Source organism: Crassostrea angulata, chromosome 10 (genome assembly GCF_025612915.1).
Source record: "Crassostrea angulata isolate pt1a10 chromosome 10, ASM2561291v2, whole genome shotgun sequence".
Lineage (NCBI taxonomy): Eukaryota > Metazoa > Mollusca > Bivalvia > Ostreida > Ostreidae > Magallana > Magallana angulata.
In genome coordinates this window covers 55,147,830-55,168,548 of record NC_069120.1, presented here as the reverse complement: position 1 = coordinate 55,168,548, position 20,719 = coordinate 55,147,830, and the positions used below count along the sequence as shown (strand labels likewise).

Sequence of the window (20,719 nt, the reverse complement as noted above, 5' to 3'; positions counted from 1 at the left end):
ATCCCCTCTTAAGTCTTCATTTTTTTCAGTATTGGCCTTTCTTTATTGACACATATGGGCTGTCTTTTAAACCTTTGGTACCGAATAAATATCCTATTACTCGAGTTCATTCTTTAAAAAAACTTAACTCTTGATCGCCGACAAATAACGTACTTATCGATGCTATATTCAAACACGCTATATCACTACCAGAGCGTTTGAGACAATATTTATTTCCTCCGGTAAAGGTTCACTTGCTAATGTCCTTTTCGGCTGTAAATTCTCAATATCCTCTGTTATTATAAACTCTCAAATAACGTTTTGGAATGAAAATAAAAAATAAGTTTACAATTTTTCAAAAGCATTAATATCAACGTCAATCTACATGAAAAATTAAACGTGAAAGAAAACAAGTCTAAAATATGAGTTTTCAATCTTCCGTGTGTATTAATGAAATCAAAACCAAGTGAACAGGTCATATTACATTTTAATGAGGATAAAAACATTATATACATGTATTTATATAAATGCATACAAGCATTATATGCTATACCACACCGTAGAAGACAATCTTCGTCAGACCAACATAAACATATGAAATGAGCTCCCTGTTCGTCTCAAAGTTCGATAAACTGTAAGTAACTTTTTTCTATCCAATTGCAGGTGTGAATTTTTTTTTATAATGGAATGGTAAACGGTCCTTAAAATTGTTTTCACGTATAAAATGTTATAAACAGATCGGGTACACTACCTTATATGGATAGCATTATTTACAACATGACAATAATAACGTCAAACAGAATATCCAATCCAGTGAATGAGTCGCAAAGCATGACGGTCTACTACGTGTTTACGATTTAACAGACACACGTGGTTTTGTTCGGTTTTATACACAATATTTAATCGTGTTTTTTCACAACTTGTGTTTTTACTTTAAAAGGTAAAAAGGAAATTACTGCGTACCATAGATATTCTTCCATATTCTTTCAATGTTTTTAAATTTATCTAATGTCGCTTAAAAAATCGATCAGTATCAAAAGTTTGGTAAACATATGCTTACAAGTACAACCATATTTTAAATAAAGAAAAACTGCATAACTGTTTTTTAGTGACTTAATCATTGTGCACCAAAAATGAATACCGGTAATTGTACATTTTTAACACACGTAAAAAGCCATTGTTATAGAAATGCACAAATATACAAACGCAGATGTACAAGTTACGTAGCATGTTATATGCTAAATGTCAACAAAAGTTTTCATTTGCCTCCCGTCTTTCAAAACTGGTATTTTATTGAACTTCAGTGGACTAGGAAATGTAATATTCTTTAAAAAAACCCATTAAATATTGTCGGCATAATTTTAAACGGGAAATAAACATCGCTTTAGAAATGACATTGTAAATAATACGAACACTAGCACCAGAAAAACAAACTGTACGCTAAGAATTTTGATGAGTATCCTTGAAGAAAATTTCAAAGTTCACTCTACTTATGTTGTCCAAAACAAGGGGTGTCACGTAAAAAATGTACCCACTGTTTCTAATACAATATAACATACCTCTCTATACTTTTGAACTTTGACAACGGAGTATTTCGATGGGTTTATATAAGGCGTCATAAGTATTTTTTGAATGTAAGCATAGAAATGAAAGATCAGACATAATTTTCCATTTATATTTTATGAAATCTAAAAAATATAAATGAGTTTCCAAAGGACAATTCAAAATGGTATTTATTTTCAATATAAAGTTTTGTAAACACTGAAACTCAAAGCAGCCCACAGTGCCTTTCAACTTATTCACCTGATTGGTTTGTCGATAAAAAGTAAAATGATATAAAATTTAGTTTGCAAATTTATGCCTTCGTCCCAAAATCTAGTGGTTTTCTAGTAATTTTGGGTAAATGTAGTAAAAAGAAATGTTAAGGATATAACAAGATAAAATCGTTTTACATGAAAACGTATATAATCAGCTACTCTGAAATCATAGCACACTGACATGATGTTTACGTTAAGATATCGAAGGCTTCGGAGTTTTATTTCTATATTCGATAGTGTTTATTTGTTGTAAGCTTTTATGGATCTGTCTCCCAATGTAATATATATCAATAATTTTCTCTAGGTATGGAGCAGGTTTGTTTTTTCTTCTATTGCTTGGGGTTAGCGGAATCGACGACTTTATTGCCAACTATGACAAATACCATAGTGTGTGTAAAAAAATGGTATATCAATGTGAAGAAAAAGGTATGATCATTTTTTTTAAAGAAATGCATAGAGTTTAATGTAAAATAAAGAAAGATTATATTTGCTCTTTTTTCAAAATGCATAATCTACTAAAAATATAAGCTTGTTTGTTAAGTTTATTGAATAATTACACGAAAATTACAATGGTAGTAATAGGTGCATGTTAACTTTGTGTAACAAGCTCCTTTCTGATCAATACAGTGCATGCAGTAATTAATTAATCCAGCTGAAATGGGGAAAATAAAAGCAAGTGAAGCATAAAATGATATATAATGAACTGCGACTTGTCCTTATTTAAGGACAAGCTGTCGCAGCATAAGTCCAAGTTGTCTTAGGGGAAAATTGGCTTAGGAGAGAGTTTTATAGCATTTTTTTACATAATTAATTCCCATCATGTTTAGAATGGGAGAAAAATTATACGTTTCCATAAGTGAAGTTAATTCAAATCAAGTTTCGATTTTTGCAGGGGTTATTGCATTTCATGCACGGCTGTCCACAAATCTGAGGAACCTAAAAGATAAGGACGTCGTGGTTTTTGGTACTGTTACACTAAATACTGGGAAAGGGTATAACCCTACCACGGGCAAATTCACTGCCCCGAGCAGAGGGCACTATTCCTTTACGTGGACTATTGCAACTAATGCTGGATATTATTTTTGTACACAGCTGGTCATCAATGGTAAGCCTGTAAGTTACAATCACGTCAATGGAAAAACAGGGGGAAACAACTACGAGACCGGGTCATCCACTGTCATCCTTAAAATGGAGAAAAACGACGTGGTATCAATATTATTATACGATGCCGGGGAGTTTGCTCGTGGAGATTGGTCCTCGTTCTCTGGTTTTAAATTATAAACAAATCGAATTTCTTGTATGCGTATGGCAAATAAACGATTTATTCAAAGTTTTATCTGTTGTTAATTTGATAGTTGCAGGTGCTTGTTGACTATTATATACTATGTGTTTACGATGTTACCATTAAACATTTACATTTACATGTATTATGTAGGCGACACAATATAGTCAATTACCTCTTTAAAGGTAACAAGTTTATCTTGTTTGTTGAATATTGTTCAACACGTTCCGGAAAATTAAGCATGACTAGTTAAGAAAGAACAAATAAAGAGCAAATAAACAAATAAATAAATAAGAGCAAATAAGAGCAAATAAACGATACATTCAGAAGACTTGTAGTTTTTTCTTTAACTTCTTGTTTTAGATACCAGCTGGGTGATCGTTCTATTGAGAATATTATTTATCATACATTAATCTATTATGCAGGTTAAGCAAAATTGATATTTAACTTTAATAATTAAGGGGGCGGGGTGTGCGCCCATCTTGTACACCAGAGGATAAGAATGTAAGAATTTCTTGAACTGGCTTGTTTCTGTCAAAAACTGGCCAAAAAATATTGCCAAAAGATATAATAACAATACATATAAAGTCCTACAAGCCATTGTGTTTGAAAAATATGCATACAGGAACAGGAAAATTCTTTTCTAATCACTCAGAACAGCTGTTGAACTGCGCAGCTACAGACTTATTTTGAAGATTTAAAAATCTAAAAAAAAAAGTATGAAAGAGGTTCATTTGTGTCTTCTCTACAACCATTTGTTGAGAAAAAGTTTGAATTTTGCTCATTTAAGTTGTAACTTTGCCTCAAACATAGGGTACCTTATTGATATCAGTCGACATTGGTTTCATTTTTAGAACAAGAAAAATTCAGTCTATACTTAGAACTCCTGTGTCTATGGAGACACATTGAAGTTATATTTTCATAGAAAAAACTAAATGTCAATTCAAAACAATTCGTTTTGAATTTCATGTAAAAAACTGAAACTGAGCTTTATTTATTTTACAACGATTGATAAGCAAGTTGTACAAATTATGATATATCTCTCGTTGGTACGGATGTTAGCGCGAGGGGTTCATTGGTATGGGAATAATCCGGAGTACCCGGAGAGAAACCATGTGTCCAAGCGGGCGACCACCATAACCTATCACATACCACCACTGTCGATCATGGGGATCGAACTCGGGTCGCAGCGGTGACAAGCGAGTGCATTGTCCCCTACGCTACTTGGACACCTACATTTGGTCTAAAACAAATTTATTGGTGCTGTAATACCTATAAAGGCTACGTTCTATATACTTTTACATGAAAACTTTTTGAAATATGTGAGCTTTTGAGTATTCGTGATTTATCCTGGTTTCATACTTATTATTTCTTTTAAACAACTGTTTTTCAATTGACGCATACTAGCATCACGTATACTATTTAAATTGTATGACGGCATGATACCAATTAAATCTATTTACCAAGAATTTTTTCGAGGGGTGTCAATTTCACTATTACACTATTATTATACTGAATGTCTTAATTTAAGAATATTTTTTACTGCTTTTATATAGAAATAAAGTAAATTCCTCGGCGAATCGTACGCGCATAATTTATGCACATGTAACAATTCGTTGTGTTGCCCGTTGCTAACCAACCACATTATACTACTCGCTATTCGAATTCTGAAAGGCACTATACAGCCTATGCTTTATAGAAAAATAAGCGTTAAACTTAAGGTATTTTATATTCATCTTCCTTTGCGCTGAATTTTAGCATACACTTTTAGAGAGTGTCTAGAATTCAAAGAATTGATACAATCTCGTCAATGTGTAAATCGTTTGGTTTATTATAGACATTTATTTATATCCTATTGTATTTCTTTGCATGTAATCTAATTTAATCTGTTTATCGGTCAAAATAGAACAACCCAATTGATGATCACTCGTATATAGACGGTTAGAACAATGTCTGCATTTTACCCCTACTAGGCACTAAAGTCAAGCGTCCCCCCCCACATCATCAAATCTTCAATCTTGTTAGAACAGATTTAATCTTCACCTCTCCCGAAACCAACGTATCTATTCCTCAACACTTTCCGACTCTTTTCCATCCGTTTCGACGGACTTCTCAGAAATTTCCGGCTCCTGTTCCATCGTTTTGGCGGATTCCTCTGATTCGTTTTCCACTTCTGTTTCCTCTACTTCCGCCGGATGTTCCTCTTCCTCCTCCTCGCTATGCTCGGGCCTTAGGTTCCGGATTTTCTGTAATTCGTCATTGAGCACCCTTCCTTCACTTTATTGTCTTTAACTTCCTCTGCTCCAACTTTGTCAGCGTAACCTGTCAAACAATATCGTTAACTGATGTGTTACGTGTAACAATGTTATCTGGTCCATACAATCTCTTGATTTAAGTATATAGATTATATAAGTTACATAGTTTTATTAAGCTACTCAGAGTAGCTTGACTTAGTTATTTTGTCATTCATTTTTCTTAAATGTATAATTTTTCAGCATGCATAAAAAATTGCACTTTTGTGCAGTGATAGTTTTCAACTTTAAACAGTTCTGTAAACAATGCATGTAAAGATTACTGATCAATTGTGTTTCCTGTACAGACTTTGCACTCTGTCAAATAAGCGTAAAATTTGCAGTTTGGGAATAAAAAAATAATATAAAAAAAATTATTTCCGTAAGGAATACCAAAAGCCCCTGCAGGATCGAACTCTGGATGTTCGGATCAAACGCCAGACACTTTATACACTCTGCTATAAAATATATTTGTATGGACAACAAAAATTATAAAATTACCAATATGATGTTTTGATAATAAAATTAAAATTTAAAAATTACAATCTAAATCATGAAGTAGTAAAAATTGCATTAAAGAATATAATTTACATGAAAGAATTTCAGTCGACTTCATAAATCTAAAAGTGGATCAGAAAATGATCAAATAATTTTTAGCAGCCTTTAGAGAAAAAGACACATTTATTGTATCGATCAGAATAAAAGACCCAAATTGTGAAATGCTGTTACAGGTAGTTACAGGTAAAAAATGCACAATGAAACCAAATATATACAATAAATATCAAACAGTTCATCAGAAAAAAGTTTTAAACATAGTGAAAAGTTTAAAATATTTCTATATTTAATATGGTTTATGAAGGTGATGATAATAAAGAACTGGTACATTTTGTGGAAGAAATGTCTCGTAGCTATAATTAAAGAATGTGCAAGTGTTTATAAATATTTCAGTCAACAAGTCTTTGTTAGAACATATCAATGAAATCGATGGTAAAACATTTAGGGATTTGTTTTAAATGTTGAAGACATCAGAAAAATCTGTTATCTTTACCAGCGAATGAATCAGCAGTCTTCGCGTGAGACTTAGATTTCACTTATTTTTTTATATATGTTTTAAAAGGTATGGTTTATTGAAAAGACACACTGATCATAATGTACATCAGAGGTTTTTTTTAAAGTCAAAGATATTAATTAAGCAAAGATGACATCAATTTTTGAAAGGAGATTTACAGGTAGCATATCTTAATGCATATCTCTTTGGCGAAATATCAAAACACCGATTATTTGTCATTTGTTGCCTCTTGAATCGTTTTCTTTGTTATTGTATAAAATCAAAAGGAAAGTTTAACATTTTAAACAACTCAATTATAAGATTGTAAAGATTTTATTTTGTCAAATTTTATAATTTTGAGAATATAATGACTAGGAGAGAAAACAACTGTACAATAAAGGCCTCGCGAGATCCTGTGATTTAATTTTTTAAATTACGAGTTGTGGCTAATACAGGTGTATTTATGCAACCAGTGAAGATTTATCAAGAATTTCTGATACAGAAATTATAGTAAGCTATTCTTATTGTTATTATTTATATACATGTACACATTTTTAGTAACAAGAAAGACAGCCATTTTTAAATTTGAATATTTAACCAAAAAATCAAAATTATTTTCCATTCTAAAATAAGAGTTCATGTATCAAAATAAAATTATTAAAATTAATAATCTTAAATACAACAAAGTGGAAACATTAAAATTCTAAATGAGTTCTAACTTACATTACTAGGGTAAAGAACTCCATGTTAAAGGTTATATCATGCATATTCTTATTTTAGGTAAAAATATGAGGTTTCTAACTTAATTTTGTATTCTCTTTTTAAATTCAAAAAGTCTAACTAATCTGAAATATCTGTTTTCAAACTAAAAGTGTGTTTAGTATAATAAGAATATCTTAGCGATTTTAAAGTGATAAAAATAGAAACAAGGTATAATATTAATGATATTGAAATGATTATAATTTCCTTCTTTTCAATTCTGTTTTAAGTTAAGTAATTAAGGTAAACATATAAATACTTTTAATGTACGAGGTATTTGCAATGATTCTCTCTCCCTCTCTCTCTCTCTCTATCGATCTCTCTCTCTCCCTTTGTCAGTCTGTCTGTCTCCCCTCTCTCCTTCTCTGACGTATGCGTATGTACCCTAGGAATTCTACTTAATCGTTGTGGTATAAAGCCACATAGCTCATTTATGTAATTTTCACGTGATGACAACAGTATTACAAAGAAAAAATTCATTAACAACAAACAGATCATTTCAAGCAGATTTTTATTATTTTATAAAGGAAATTGTACATACAAGCTGATATTACTCAAAACTTTAACTCTACATTTTTTGAAAATGTATCATTCCTTTTTTTTTGCTTTGATCTATAGTTTTAAAGTAGGGCATCCCAGTCAAGATAACATTTGGGGGGGGGGGGCTTTTGAATAGTCTCAGATATTAACTATATTTTTTCTCACATCAAATGTGTTTCAGTTTACAAGGTGTTGTATCATCATTATCAAATAAAAACCCATTTTGTTAAAAGTGTTTTGAAAGGCACTACTCATATAGGCAGCGTATTTTTAAGTAAACTTAAAAATGGCGGATCTAGAGAACGTTGTTAACGCTGGTGAATTGAAGAGAATTGTTGAAAAAAGGCTATGTTGGGGTTCATTTAAATTGCTTTAGTTGTTTTAAATTTCTTGGATAGTTTGTATGACTCGTAATCTGCATAGTCTGGTTGAAAACTATTATTTTTACTACAGTTTTAGACCAAGTGTTTGTGAGCTCTGCAATTAATTAGTTTCTTTAGCCAATATTCCCCTCTTAAGTTTTTATTTTTTTTCAGTATTGGCCCTTCTTTATGGGCACATATGGGCTCTCTTCGAAATCTTTGGTATCGGATAAAATGTCCTATAATTCAAGATTATCTATAAAAAAAACTTTTGATCGCCGACAAATAACGTACTCATCAATGCTATATTTAAACACGCTATATTACTATCAGAGCGTCTTGGAAAATATCCATTGCCTCGGGTAACGGTTCTCTTGTTAATGTCCTTATCGCCAGTAAATTGTCAATGGGCCTCTGTTATAATAAACTCTCTAACAACTTTAACGTTTTGGAATGAAAAAAAAAATAATAAGTTTACAATTTTTGAAAAGCATTAATATCAACGTCAATCGACATTAAAAGTTAAACGACTTTGTGAAAGAAAACAAACCTAATATAGACTTTTCATATTCCGTGTGTAGTAACGAAATCAACACCAAGTGAACAGGTCATATTACATTTTAATGAGGATAACATCATATACATGTATTTATATAGAAACATACAACCATCATATGCTATACCACACCGTAGAAGACAATCTTCGTCAGACCAACATAAACATATGAAATGATCTTCCTGTTTGTCTCAACGTTCGATAAACTGTAAGTCACTTTTTTTATCCAATCGCAAGTGTGAATGATTTTTTTTTATTGGAATGGTAAACGGTCTTTACTAAGATTGTTTTCACGTATAAAATGTAACAGATCGGGTACACCACCTTATATGGATGGCAGAATTTACAATGTGACAATGATAACGTCAAACAGAATATCCAATCCACTGAATGAGTCGCAAAGCATGACGGTCTACGACGTCTTTACGATTTTACAGACACACGTGGTTTTGTTCGGTTTTATACACAATATTTAATCGTGTTTTTTCACAACTTGTGTTTTTACTTTAAAAGGTAAAAAGGAAATTACTGCGTACCATAGATATTCTTCCATATTCTTTCAATGTTTTTAAATTTATCCAATGTCGCTTAAAAAATCGATCAGTATCAAAAGTTTGGAAAACATACGCTTACAAGTACAAACATATTTTAAATAAGGAAAAGCTGCATAACTGTTTATTAGTGACTTAATCATTGTGCACCAAAAGTGAACACCGGTAATTGAACATTTTTAACACACGTAAAAAGCCATTGTTATAGAAATGCACAAATATACAAACGCAGATGTACGAGTTACGTAGCATGTTATATGCTAAATGTCAACAAAAGTTTTCATTTGCCTCCCGTCTTTCAAAACTGGTATTTTATTGAACTTCAGTGGACTAGGAAATGTAATATTCTTTATAAAAAACCATTAAATATTGTCGGCATAATTTTAAACGGGAAATAAACATTGCTTTAGAAATGATGTAAATAATACGAACACTAGCACCAGAAAAACAAATTGTACGCTAAGAATTTTGATGAGTGTCCTTGAAGAAAATTTCAAAGTTCACTCTACTTATGTTGTCCAAAACAAGGGGTGTCACGTAAAAAAAATGTACCCACTGTTTCTAATACAATAAAACATACCTCTCTATACTTTTGAACTTTGACAACGGAGTATTTCGATGGGTTTATATAAGGCGTCATAAGTATTTTTTGAATGTAAGCATAGAAATGAAAGATCAGACATAATTTTCCATTTATATTTTATGAAATCTAAAAGATATAAATGAGTTTCCAAAGGACAATTCAAAATGGTATTTGTTTTCGATATAAAGTTTTGTAAACACTGAAACTCAAAGCAGCCCACAGTGCCTTTCAACTTATTCACCTGATTGGTTTGTCGATAAAAAGTAAAATGATATAAAATTTAGTTTGCAAATTTATGCCTTCGTCCCAAAATCTAGTGGTTTTCTAGTAATTTTGGGTAAATGTAGTAAAAAGAAATGTTAAGGATATAACAAGATAAAATCGTTTTACATGAAAACGTATATAATCAGCTACTCTGAAATTATAGCACACTGACATGATGTTTACGTTAAGATAACGAAGGCTTCGGAGTTTTATTTCTATATTCGATAGTGTTTATTTGTTGTGAGCTTTTATGGATCTGTCTCCAATGTAATATATATCAATAATTTTCTCTAGGTATGGAGCAGGTTTGTTTTTTCTTTTTTTGTTGGGGGTTAGCGGAATCGACGACTTTATTGCCAACTATGACAAATACCTTAGTGTGTGTAAAAAAATGGTAGATCAAGATAAACAATGTGAAGAAAAAGGTATGATTATTTTTTTTAAAGAAATGCATAGAGTTTAATGTAAAAGAAAGAAAGATTATATTTGCTCTTTTTACAAAATGCATAATCTACTAAAAATATAAGCTTGTTTGTTAAGTTTATTGAATAATTACACGAAAATTACAATGGTAGTAATAGGTGCATGTTAACTTTGTGTAACAAGCTCCTTTCTGATCAATACAGTGCACGCAGTAATTAATTAATCCAGCTGAAATGGGGAAAATAAAAGCAAGTGAAGCATAAAATGATATATAATGAACTGCGACTTGTCCTTATTTAAGGACAAGCTGTCGCAGCATAAGTCCAAGTTGTCTTAGGGGAAAATTGGCTTAGAAGAGAGTTTTATAGCATTTTTTACATAATTTATTTCCATAATGTTTAGAATGGGACAAAAATTATACGTTTCCATAAGTGAAGTTAATTCAAATCAAGTTTCGATTTTTTCAGAGGTTATTGCATTTCATGCACGGCTGTCCACAAATATGAGGAACATAAAAGATAAGGACGTCGTGGTTTTTGGTACTGTTACACTAAATACCGGGAAAGGGTATAACCCTACCACGGGCAAATTTACTGCCCCGAGCAGAGGGCACTATTCCTTTACGTGGACCATTGCAACTGATGCTGGATATATGTTTTCTACACAACTGGTCATAAATGGCAATCCTGTAAGTTACAATCACGTCAATGGGAAAACAGGGAGTGGAAACAACTACGAGACTGGATCATCCACTGTCATCCTTAAAATGGAGAAAAACGACGTGGTATCAATATTATTACATGATGCTGGGGTTTTTGTTGCTCGTCCAGATTGGTCCTCTTTTTCTGGTTTTAAATTATAAACAAATCGAATTTCTTGTATGAGCATGGCAAATAAACGATTTATTCAAAGTTTTATCTGTTGGTTAATTTTACGATATTAACATAAAACATTAGCATTTACATGTATTACATGTATTATATAGGCAACACATTATAGTCAATTAACTCTTGTAAGGTAACAAGTTTATCTTGTTTGTTGAATATTGTTTCACACGTTCTGACTAGTTAAGAAAGAGCATAGATAATAGTTTCTTCATAATTGCTTTAAAAGATTAGAGATACCACAGAATATATTTTTAGCGTGACACTCATATATATATTGTTTTACGTAGCTCAGTTGAGACATTATAAAAACATGATACCATGTGAGAGCAATCGCTCCAAATAAATGATTTAGGTTGGTGTTTGAATGTACAATATTGATCCATAGGTGTCTCAGACCAATAACTGGATCAACGGTGAACAAAAATGTCAAAAATATTCCTAAACAGAGACTGTTTACCAGGCACTGATATTCATCTTTAAACAAGCAAATAGATCTGGTATGCATTTGCATCTTGGTTATATAAGTAAATGAAGTATCCTGGTTCGTTTCAACCTGTTGGCATGATTTTTCTTTGTTTAAAAATATCTGTTTGTATAACCACCTTTTAATTTTTTAATCAGGATTGTGCATTTTGTATTTTACTCCAATTTTCTTTCTGTAATGCACGTTTGTTCTTTAGCTTGAAGACATTTTTGAGAAAGTATGTACTGAACTGAAAGCAATCAACCGTAACTTTATCTTAGTGTAAGCACGCTTTCTTTGAAGACAAGAATCATTGTCTTTGTATTACTCTATACAGGTGCCAAGTGAATAAATAATGCCAAGCAAAAACTGTTGCGTTTTCTTTTTGTGAAGATCTATAGGAAATAGTACAATTGTGAGAGAAGTACTGCAGAGTATATGCAGTTCGTTCTCTGCAAAGAACGTGTGAATTTGTAACATTTTATTCCAAAAATGCGGAAGGATGGGTTATAGATTAGAAAAAGTAGTGGTGGGTCAAAGTATTCCGACGGCATCAGGTACGTTCTCTAGTACATGGGATGAAGCTGTTAACAAGGAAAAGAGTTCAGTTGAATGTACAGTGAAATAGATAAGTTTAAATAAAAAAAAAACCTTGTAAAAATCTTCTAATTAATGCCAATGAATGTGGCTTTCTTGTTGATTCGTATCTGTTTTATAAGTTTTGAATTATCATGTTCAAAACTGAATGAGGTAAAATGAAAACAAATCCTCCTTTTGAACGTCATTCTGGATAGGGCATATATGAGAATTTAATTATTAAATTATGATCCTATACAGAACGATGTTAAATAACACATTCATTATTTTTTGGAGGATATTGTGTTTTGTTTTCAATAGAATAAAAAAAATTGGTGCAATAACTAACTCTTAAAATCGCGTCACGCGAGAAATTTGATAATTGCTAATATGTCCATGGTTGTAAATAATCGCACATGAAGTACATTTATTGTGTGATAGAAAGTAAACTAAAATAAAATCTAAAGAAAATAAAGTAAAGCAGCGTCCATAACTCATTCTGCTCCGACAACCTTTTTTTCAATCACTTTACATTATAAGAACAAGAACCTAAAAGTTTATTGTGTATGGCCTAAAACTAAAAGTTGGAACGAAAATTGATATGCTTTTTGTAAAAATGGAATCCAATACCGTCCGTATAGGTAAATTCTTAACATACAAGTGATTCTTTAAACAAACCCCACTTATCCCGCTTGGATGCACTGTCCTCGCTATATTCCTAGTTTTCATTTGTTCTATAAAAATAGTTCTAATCTAATTCTGGTTCAAATTCCAGAGTTTAAGAACTTATTTTTGCCGATAATTGACTAATTAATTTTAATTTCAAAAGATCGATTACGAAAATTAAGTTGAGTAACTATTAAAAAAAGAGTTCTCTCCCATTTGAACGGTATTAAAGGACAAAATATCGAGTCCATAATTTTCTCATAATGATAAAGATAGATAAATATGTGCTAGGTAAAACCTAAAATGTTGACAGCGGGTATCGAACAATTGGACAATGCTTAAAGTCAATTCCTCTCAGGTCGGAAATGCTTTGTTCTGCTAAATCCAACAAAGTAACCTGGAAATCTGTAAAACAGTATAATAGAACGTTACCTACATTAAACATCAAACAATAAAAAAGGAATTGAATTTGAACATTGTTCGTTATTACTACATGCCATGCACGTACGAATATATTTTCCAAACAAGCAACATTATTGACAGAGATATAAAAGTGAAAGTTTTAATATACTTTAAACAGTTCGATTAAACATGTGCAAAGGATTTTTCTCCACTGAGCCATGACAACGCCTTTAATCTGACGCTTAATTAAGAATGTGGAAGAAATAATTAATTACAATTTCGTCTACGAACATGATTGTAAGTTGTTTTTTCCCCTAAAATTTACACCACGTTGATTGAACATGCAGAGTTAAGCTGTTACTTCTTTTATTAACGTGCAAAACTTATATATCTTTAAATGTATTTGTAAGTTACTGAGACGTTTACGATGACGATATGTATTCGTTGCTGTTCTAGCCAAATAACTTTTTTGAATTATATTTTAACGACCAGTTACTTTACATATAATTTTAATGCCTTTTTCACCTCGAATATTATTAATCTATCTTAGACACATTATTTTCCTAATTAAAGGATTTATAGTATATATTTTGGGGGGATGGGGTTGTACAACGATTACAGCCAACTTGCTAGCTGGTTTATTCGTACGTGCACGCTCTACTTTTTACTTTTCTTGTTTCTTTCAAACTTCAAGTTAACTATGTTGCCAAGGCCTTTGTGATAGAAACAAGACAAAGGACTTTTCAAACCCTTAGAAACAAACATTATGATATATTATTTTTACAAAATACCCATTATAGAAAAAGGAAGAGCATATGATTACAACACTTTGAGTTATCCCGAATCGAGGCTTGAAGTAATAAGACAAATGGCAATTTTAACCTTAATGATATTTTCATGAAAATTATCCAAGAAGGAAAAGAAGCCCTACTTGAGATTATTTAAAATGTCACATACATTACAAAATTGGTCTCCAATGAATCATTTTTAAAAGTAGTTATCGGCCAGATTATCTACCAGTTGCTTTATGCATAAAAAGGAATAAATTCCTAAAAGGTAAAGAAATACGTTTTAGAGGTTGAAACGCAATACTCCTGTCTTGTGTATAATACAGGCACTATATCATGTTTACCTGATAATAATGTACCATTTATCATTATTATACTTTCATGTTAAATACTCAAATCGGATTGGTTTAGACGCAGTTGATAATCCGTTATATTACCCTCAGCGTTAGCAACGCACTTGGCAACGGGTAACACAACGAATTGTTACATGCGCGAAAATTATACGCGTACAGTTCGCCTCAAAATTCACGCCATTTCTCTATAAAGGTAGTAATATTTTCTCTAAATTAAAACACATTCAGTATAATAAATTAAATAGAGCCTGTTTGGGAGGATAACAGTTGAAATTGACACCCCTCGAACTCCATTGTCAACCTCCGCTTTACGTCGGTTGACAATGGTTTTCTCGGGGTGTCAATTTCAACTGTTATCCTCCCAAACAGGCACTATTTATATATTAGTGACCAATTGTTATAGATACGTTGCTTATGGAAAAAGGACACACTATTTCGTTCTTAAGTTATTTGAAAAAAAAACTCTTGAAAGAGAACAAAATGCTTGAACAGGAAATGTTATATTTAGCATAGAATTAGACAGAAGACACCATATAACAACTTTACGAAAAACATAACAAATCGGAAGGAATAGTGAAGGAGTATGACTACTTCGTAAAAAGGTCAATTTATACGATCAAAAGCAAATTCGATAGACCAGTGAGAAAATAACATAGATAAGACAGACTTTGTTGTCAAGTGTGATATTCTATGCTAGCCTGTCTGATCTTTGCAGACCAGGACTATTCCCCTACAGCCTCAGTATATCTCTTTCTGTCTACATGTCCCATATACCTCAGATATGGCTGTACGGACTTGACATTTGTCGATTTTATAATACATAACGTTTCCCTTTGTCTGAGTGTTAATGCATGGCAATGTACAACACATTGGAAACACACCCAAATTTGGCTGCTAATTTCAGCATGTGACATGATAGTTTTTCTGCGAAATGCATTTATTCGCTGACACCTTTAATTACAGGGTGTGCCAAAACATATGTTACACTTTTCAACGGTTATAAAATTTTAATACCTTAAAGGGGCATGGTCCCGATTTTGGTTAAAAATTATTTTTTCGATTTTAATGTTTACAATGCTTTAGTAAGGCATTTTTAATAGGCAACCAAATTTGAGTGTCATTTGATGAGTTATAAGCGAGTTACAGAGATTATAATTCTTCGCTATGTAAACAAAGCGTTTGTTTACATTTTGAATGTTGGAGTGAAAATTCCAGTTTTAGACCTAAAATGAATGTGTTTATGCTTAAAATGAATAATAAGACAAACTAGCTTAAAGGATTTTTTAATGGTATATTGAACCTATGTAAACAAAAACAGGGCACGAGCCTTGTTTACATGACAAAGAATTGTAAGCCCTGTATCTTGCTTAAAACTCAACGACTGGCACCCAAATATCATTTGATCATTAGAAATGCATTCCTAAAGAATTGCAAATAATAAAAACAGAAAAAATAAAATTTGACCAAAAGCATGACCATGCCCCTTTAAGTTACAATTATGAAATCTACAACATATAACAATATATAACAATATAGTTCTAAACTTTTTGTAAAGCATACATTTTTTTCTGTTTCCTTGTTAATCACCAAAATTTTTTTTGGAAATAACATTATGTCATTTTACAACATATGTTCCAAATGACGTCCCTTTGCCATTAACATCGTTTGAACACGATGTCTGAAGTTTTTTATCACAGATTTACATGCATCAACAGAGATTGATCTCATTTCTCGTGTAATTGCTGTTTTTAGGTCCTCTGTTGTTTGTAGGGAAGGAGAGTACACTCTGTCTTTTAAATAACCCCCAAAAAAGAAATCAAGGGGGTTTAGATAGGGGGAGTGCGGTGGCCAAACATTTGCTGTACAATAAGGAATGTATTGATCACCAAATGTGTTGTCAAGCCACTGAAGAACATTACATGCAGTGTGTGGCGTAGCACCATCCTGTTGAAACCACACATCATCAAAATTTACAACTTTTCGTCTAAGGGCTGGTAGAAACTTAGAATTCATTAACTTTAAATATCGTTCAGAATTTATTGTCACTGATCGCCTTCGGTGTCTTCAAAGAAAAAAGGGCCAATAATTCCATTTAAACTTAATGCAGCCCAAACAGTGACTTTCTCACAGTTAAGACGTTTTTCCACATAAAAATTGGGGTTTGGCGAGCCCCAGAATCTAAAATTCTGTTTATTAACAACTTTATTGAGATGGAAGTGGGCTTCATCGGATAACCATATGGCATCTGTTAAATGTTCAGAGTCTGGTCTTCTTAAAATCCAATGGGCAAACTCTAAACGACTTCTAATGTCTGTCTCTTTTAAATACTGCATCCCACTTATCTTGTAAGTTTTAAATCAAATTTCTATTCTATGAACACTGGATTTACTAACATTGCAATCTAAATCATGCAGTACACGTCTAACTGATTTTTAAGGAGTTTCAGTAATAAGTCTATCAATGGCATCAATGTTCTCTTTAGTACGGACACTCCTTGGTCTCCCAATGCCAGAATTGTTCCTTTTGTCACTTATAGTGCCTTTACCTTCAAACTTTCTCACAAGTCTGTAAATTAGCATTCTGTTGAGCAGTTTCATTTCAGGATGTCGTTTTCTCATTGTTCTTATGACTAAGTCACAAAATTACACTCATTGTAAAGTTTGACCATTTCTGCCAGCTGTTCACATGAAGGTTCCATCTTGATAAGTGTGATGACATCATTATGACGTCATAATTACGTGATTTTTTAGTAGAATTTCCCGAACTTTTTCTCAAATAAAATTCAAACATACACTTGATGTTGACAAAAAATCATTAAAATAGCTTTTAATCCATTAAAGTTATTGATGATTGAAAGTGTAACATATGTTTTGCGACACCCTGTAGTAAACATGTGTAGTAGAAATGCAAGGTTCCGATAAACTTCTGGATATTTGATTACTTCAAGCTCTAGTATAGTAAAACAGAGAGAAAAGACACTCTTTTCCGCACTATATATTCATTTTACAAACCGAACTACAAAGTCAGCTAAAAATATATTCGGCTGAATCAAACCGATGAGCGTAACCAATGTAGTACGGAACACCCGTGTTTTCTGTTTGTTTTGCACAATAGGAATTTTTTTTTCGATAATGGCATAGATCTTCACTCATTTTGTAATTTTTGTTTCTGTAGATTATTCTTCAGTTTGCATTTTTCCAACAATTGTAAAAAATTCAAAATGGCGACAAATAAATGAATAGAAAAAATGATTAGTTTTTATAATTCCCTCTGAGTTAATGTTTTATAGGGAAAATCATTGTTAACAGAACAATAAAATGTTATAAATGCAACTCAAATTTCTAACATCTGTTTTACATTATCGTTTTTAATATTCAGTAAAATGTGTTGTTTTACAATTGAATGAATACATATGCATAAACATCGTCCCGTACTAGTATTTTGACACATCATTATGCCCTATATTTTGTCCGTTTGATTTTTGTAGAAACATTTAAAAAAAAAAATCACATAACGCTTCGAGTTTTAACAAAATGTGAGTAATTTAAGGTTACTCTTTTAAACCTGCAACTATAAGAATGTGTAAAAAAAAAAGGGGGGGGGGGGGCAATATATGGTGGTTTTCTAATAAATCAATCTGCTAAAACAGAAATAACTGAAGTACGATAAGAATTTACAAAAACTGTTTGATACATAATAATGCTAACGATTGTTTTTTTTTTTATTTTCTCTAACAACTACTTTTTGTGAACTGCACATGAACAAATCCATGTTCGTCTATTTTCGATCATAGGTATAGTGCCATCTTGTTTATCCCCATACTGTGGGAGGTTCGGGGAAGTGATGACTTCATTACCAAGTATGATAAACACAACAGAGTGTGTAAAAGAATGGGATATCGGGATAAACGCTGTGCGGAAAGAGATATAATCATTTTAATGCACAATATACATACTGAAACTAAACAGGGTAATTTTCAATTTTAATGCAAGATAATTTTTAACTACTGCTATCATTCGATGAATTAGTCCCTAATATCGTTTACCAAAGAATCAAAATGTATAGGAGAGAACAATCTTGAGCTTTTTTCTTAGAGATACTTAGAAGCAACTTGAGAGAAATTATTTGTTTTCATATATTATTCATTTCATAATGGTTCTATTACACTTATTAAAGTAAATTTCAACATTTTTTCAAACAGAGCGAGAATCATGTTCAATACGACTACAAAAAAGTATCAAACCAAAAGCACTTAATGTAGGGGTGATTTGTTTGTTGTTTTTTTTTTTAATTCAAAAAAAGGCATGTCCTTTTTTAAAGTAAAATACAAATTTTCGTTCTATATTTATTAAAAGGTATTTAGAAAAGAAATATTCTGAAGATTTATCTCTTTTAAATGGTGCATTTATTTTTAGAAATCATCGCATTCCATGCAAGACTATCAACACATCAGATAAAGAAGTTGTTGTGTTTGCTGACGTTACATTAAACACATCGAATGCATACAACGCCACCACTGGTAAATTTACCGCCCCCGTCAAGGGACACTACTCCTTTATTTGGACCATTGCTACCCAATCAGGAGCGTGGTTCAGCACACAGTAAGTCATTAATGGTAAACCTGTAATTTACAATAACGTGCGTTAACGGGAAATCTCACGGAGCCAATCACGAGACAGGGTCCTCATTTGTCATCCTTAAATGGAGAAAAATGACGCGGTATCGATTATAATGTATCAGACAGGAGAGATTGCGTATGGACTATGGTCCTCTTTTTCTGGTTTTAAACTGTAAAAAAATGTCATTGAAATTTTGTAATTCCATGCCTACATGTATGACAAATAAACAATGAATGAAATGAAATGCTCGTGGTTTTTTTAACCAATCAATGTAAAATATGAATATTCGAATGCTGAAGTTTTATTCAAACTACTTCTGATCAATGTTAAACTCTGCTTCAGTCAGTGATTGAAGTGGAGATTTAAGAATAGTAGCATGAGCAATGGTTATAAAAAAAAAGTTAAGAAAAGGAATATCGTATAATAAACTAAATCTCTAGAAGTGCGCAATAATACAACGATATATAAAGTTAATAATTATTTGAAATATGTATTAATTATCATGATTTTTCAAAAAAAAAAATTGGAAATTTACCTTATGGAGAATTGGCACTCAGAACAAATTCTTACATTTTGTGTTTTGCCTATTACGTATATCATCTATGCATTGTGGAATATTACGCAAGAGCTCCTTTACTTACTAGTAATTAAAGAACTGGAGTTCCTGGTTTCAGAACAGTTCAAAATGAATAAAAGCAAACGTATGTCACCCATCTGTCCCAATTCCTTTGAAAATTGATTTAAACTAGATTTCTTAGGAAAAGCAATTCAGGATAGGAATTTGACAAAGAAAATAAAAGAGTGTGCATTCATATTTCTAAAAATAAAATGAAAAAAAAATGTATTTTCTTAAAATAACAAACTACAAGAATTGTTTTTTATAAAGAACAACACCGTGACTGTATTAATGGTTTTGAACAAAAAAAACCATGGAATACATATTCAAACATTGTTGGCCATGCATCAAATTAAAGTATTTTAAACAAGTCTCTGTAATGACTTTTAATCAGTGCTAATTTATTCTTTTACTTTTATAAAACACTGAATATCTATATAATTTCATACGATTCATGCCACAGATCACTGCATCCACACGTAAAAAGTATGATGAGAAGATGTTTAAATACAACTTTTAACAATTTATACGTAAATAAAAAGACGAAAATAAACATTCACCGACAGCTTCTCTTATATTTCATTTTATTACGTGGATCGATGTTTGAAATTCAAAGTTCCATTACTCGAGCTAGTTCATCAAGCCAATTTCTGCAGAACTAAAACAAGTGATCATCTGTATTATAAAGCACTTATTCAGTGACAATTCGGGCGCCTTGGAAAAGAACTGATGTTTCTGGTGACAGTTAACTTGTAATTTGCCATTGTGCATATCGACAGTAAATTCTAAATAGCCAATAACATTAACTTTAAAAAAGAGAAAACAAATAATTAGTTTTAAAAAGTTTCAATACACGTCAATCTACATTAAAATTTGATCGACTTTGTAAGAGAA

At 31.7% G+C, this 20,719-nt stretch overlaps 2 protein-coding genes and 1 pseudogene across 2 annotated transcripts; all 3 read left to right on the top strand.

The window, feature by feature from the left end:
• Positions 1-578: 578 nt before the first annotated feature.
• Positions 579-3,127, top strand: LOC128166063 (heavy metal-binding protein HIP-like). Its single transcript, XM_052830964.1, has 3 exons — positions 579-613; positions 2,101-2,222; positions 2,689-3,127. Exons 1-3 carry the CDS (start codon positions 579-581, stop codon positions 3,075-3,077), a joined length of 546 nt encoding a protein of 181 aa, XP_052686924.1. The 3' UTR covers positions 3,078-3,127.
• A 5,680-nt stretch (positions 3,128-8,807) lies between these two features.
• LOC128166062 (heavy metal-binding protein HIP-like) lies at positions 8,808-11,361 on the top strand. Its single transcript, XM_052830963.1, has 3 exons — positions 8,808-8,842; positions 10,327-10,457; positions 10,923-11,361. Exons 1-3 carry the CDS (start codon positions 8,808-8,810, stop codon positions 11,315-11,317), a joined length of 561 nt encoding a protein of 186 aa, XP_052686923.1. The 3' UTR covers positions 11,318-11,361.
• A 946-nt stretch (positions 11,362-12,307) lies between these two features.
• On the top strand, positions 12,308-19,447 carry LOC128166061 (complement C1q-like protein 4; annotated as a pseudogene).
• Positions 19,448-20,719: the final 1,272 nt, after the last annotated feature.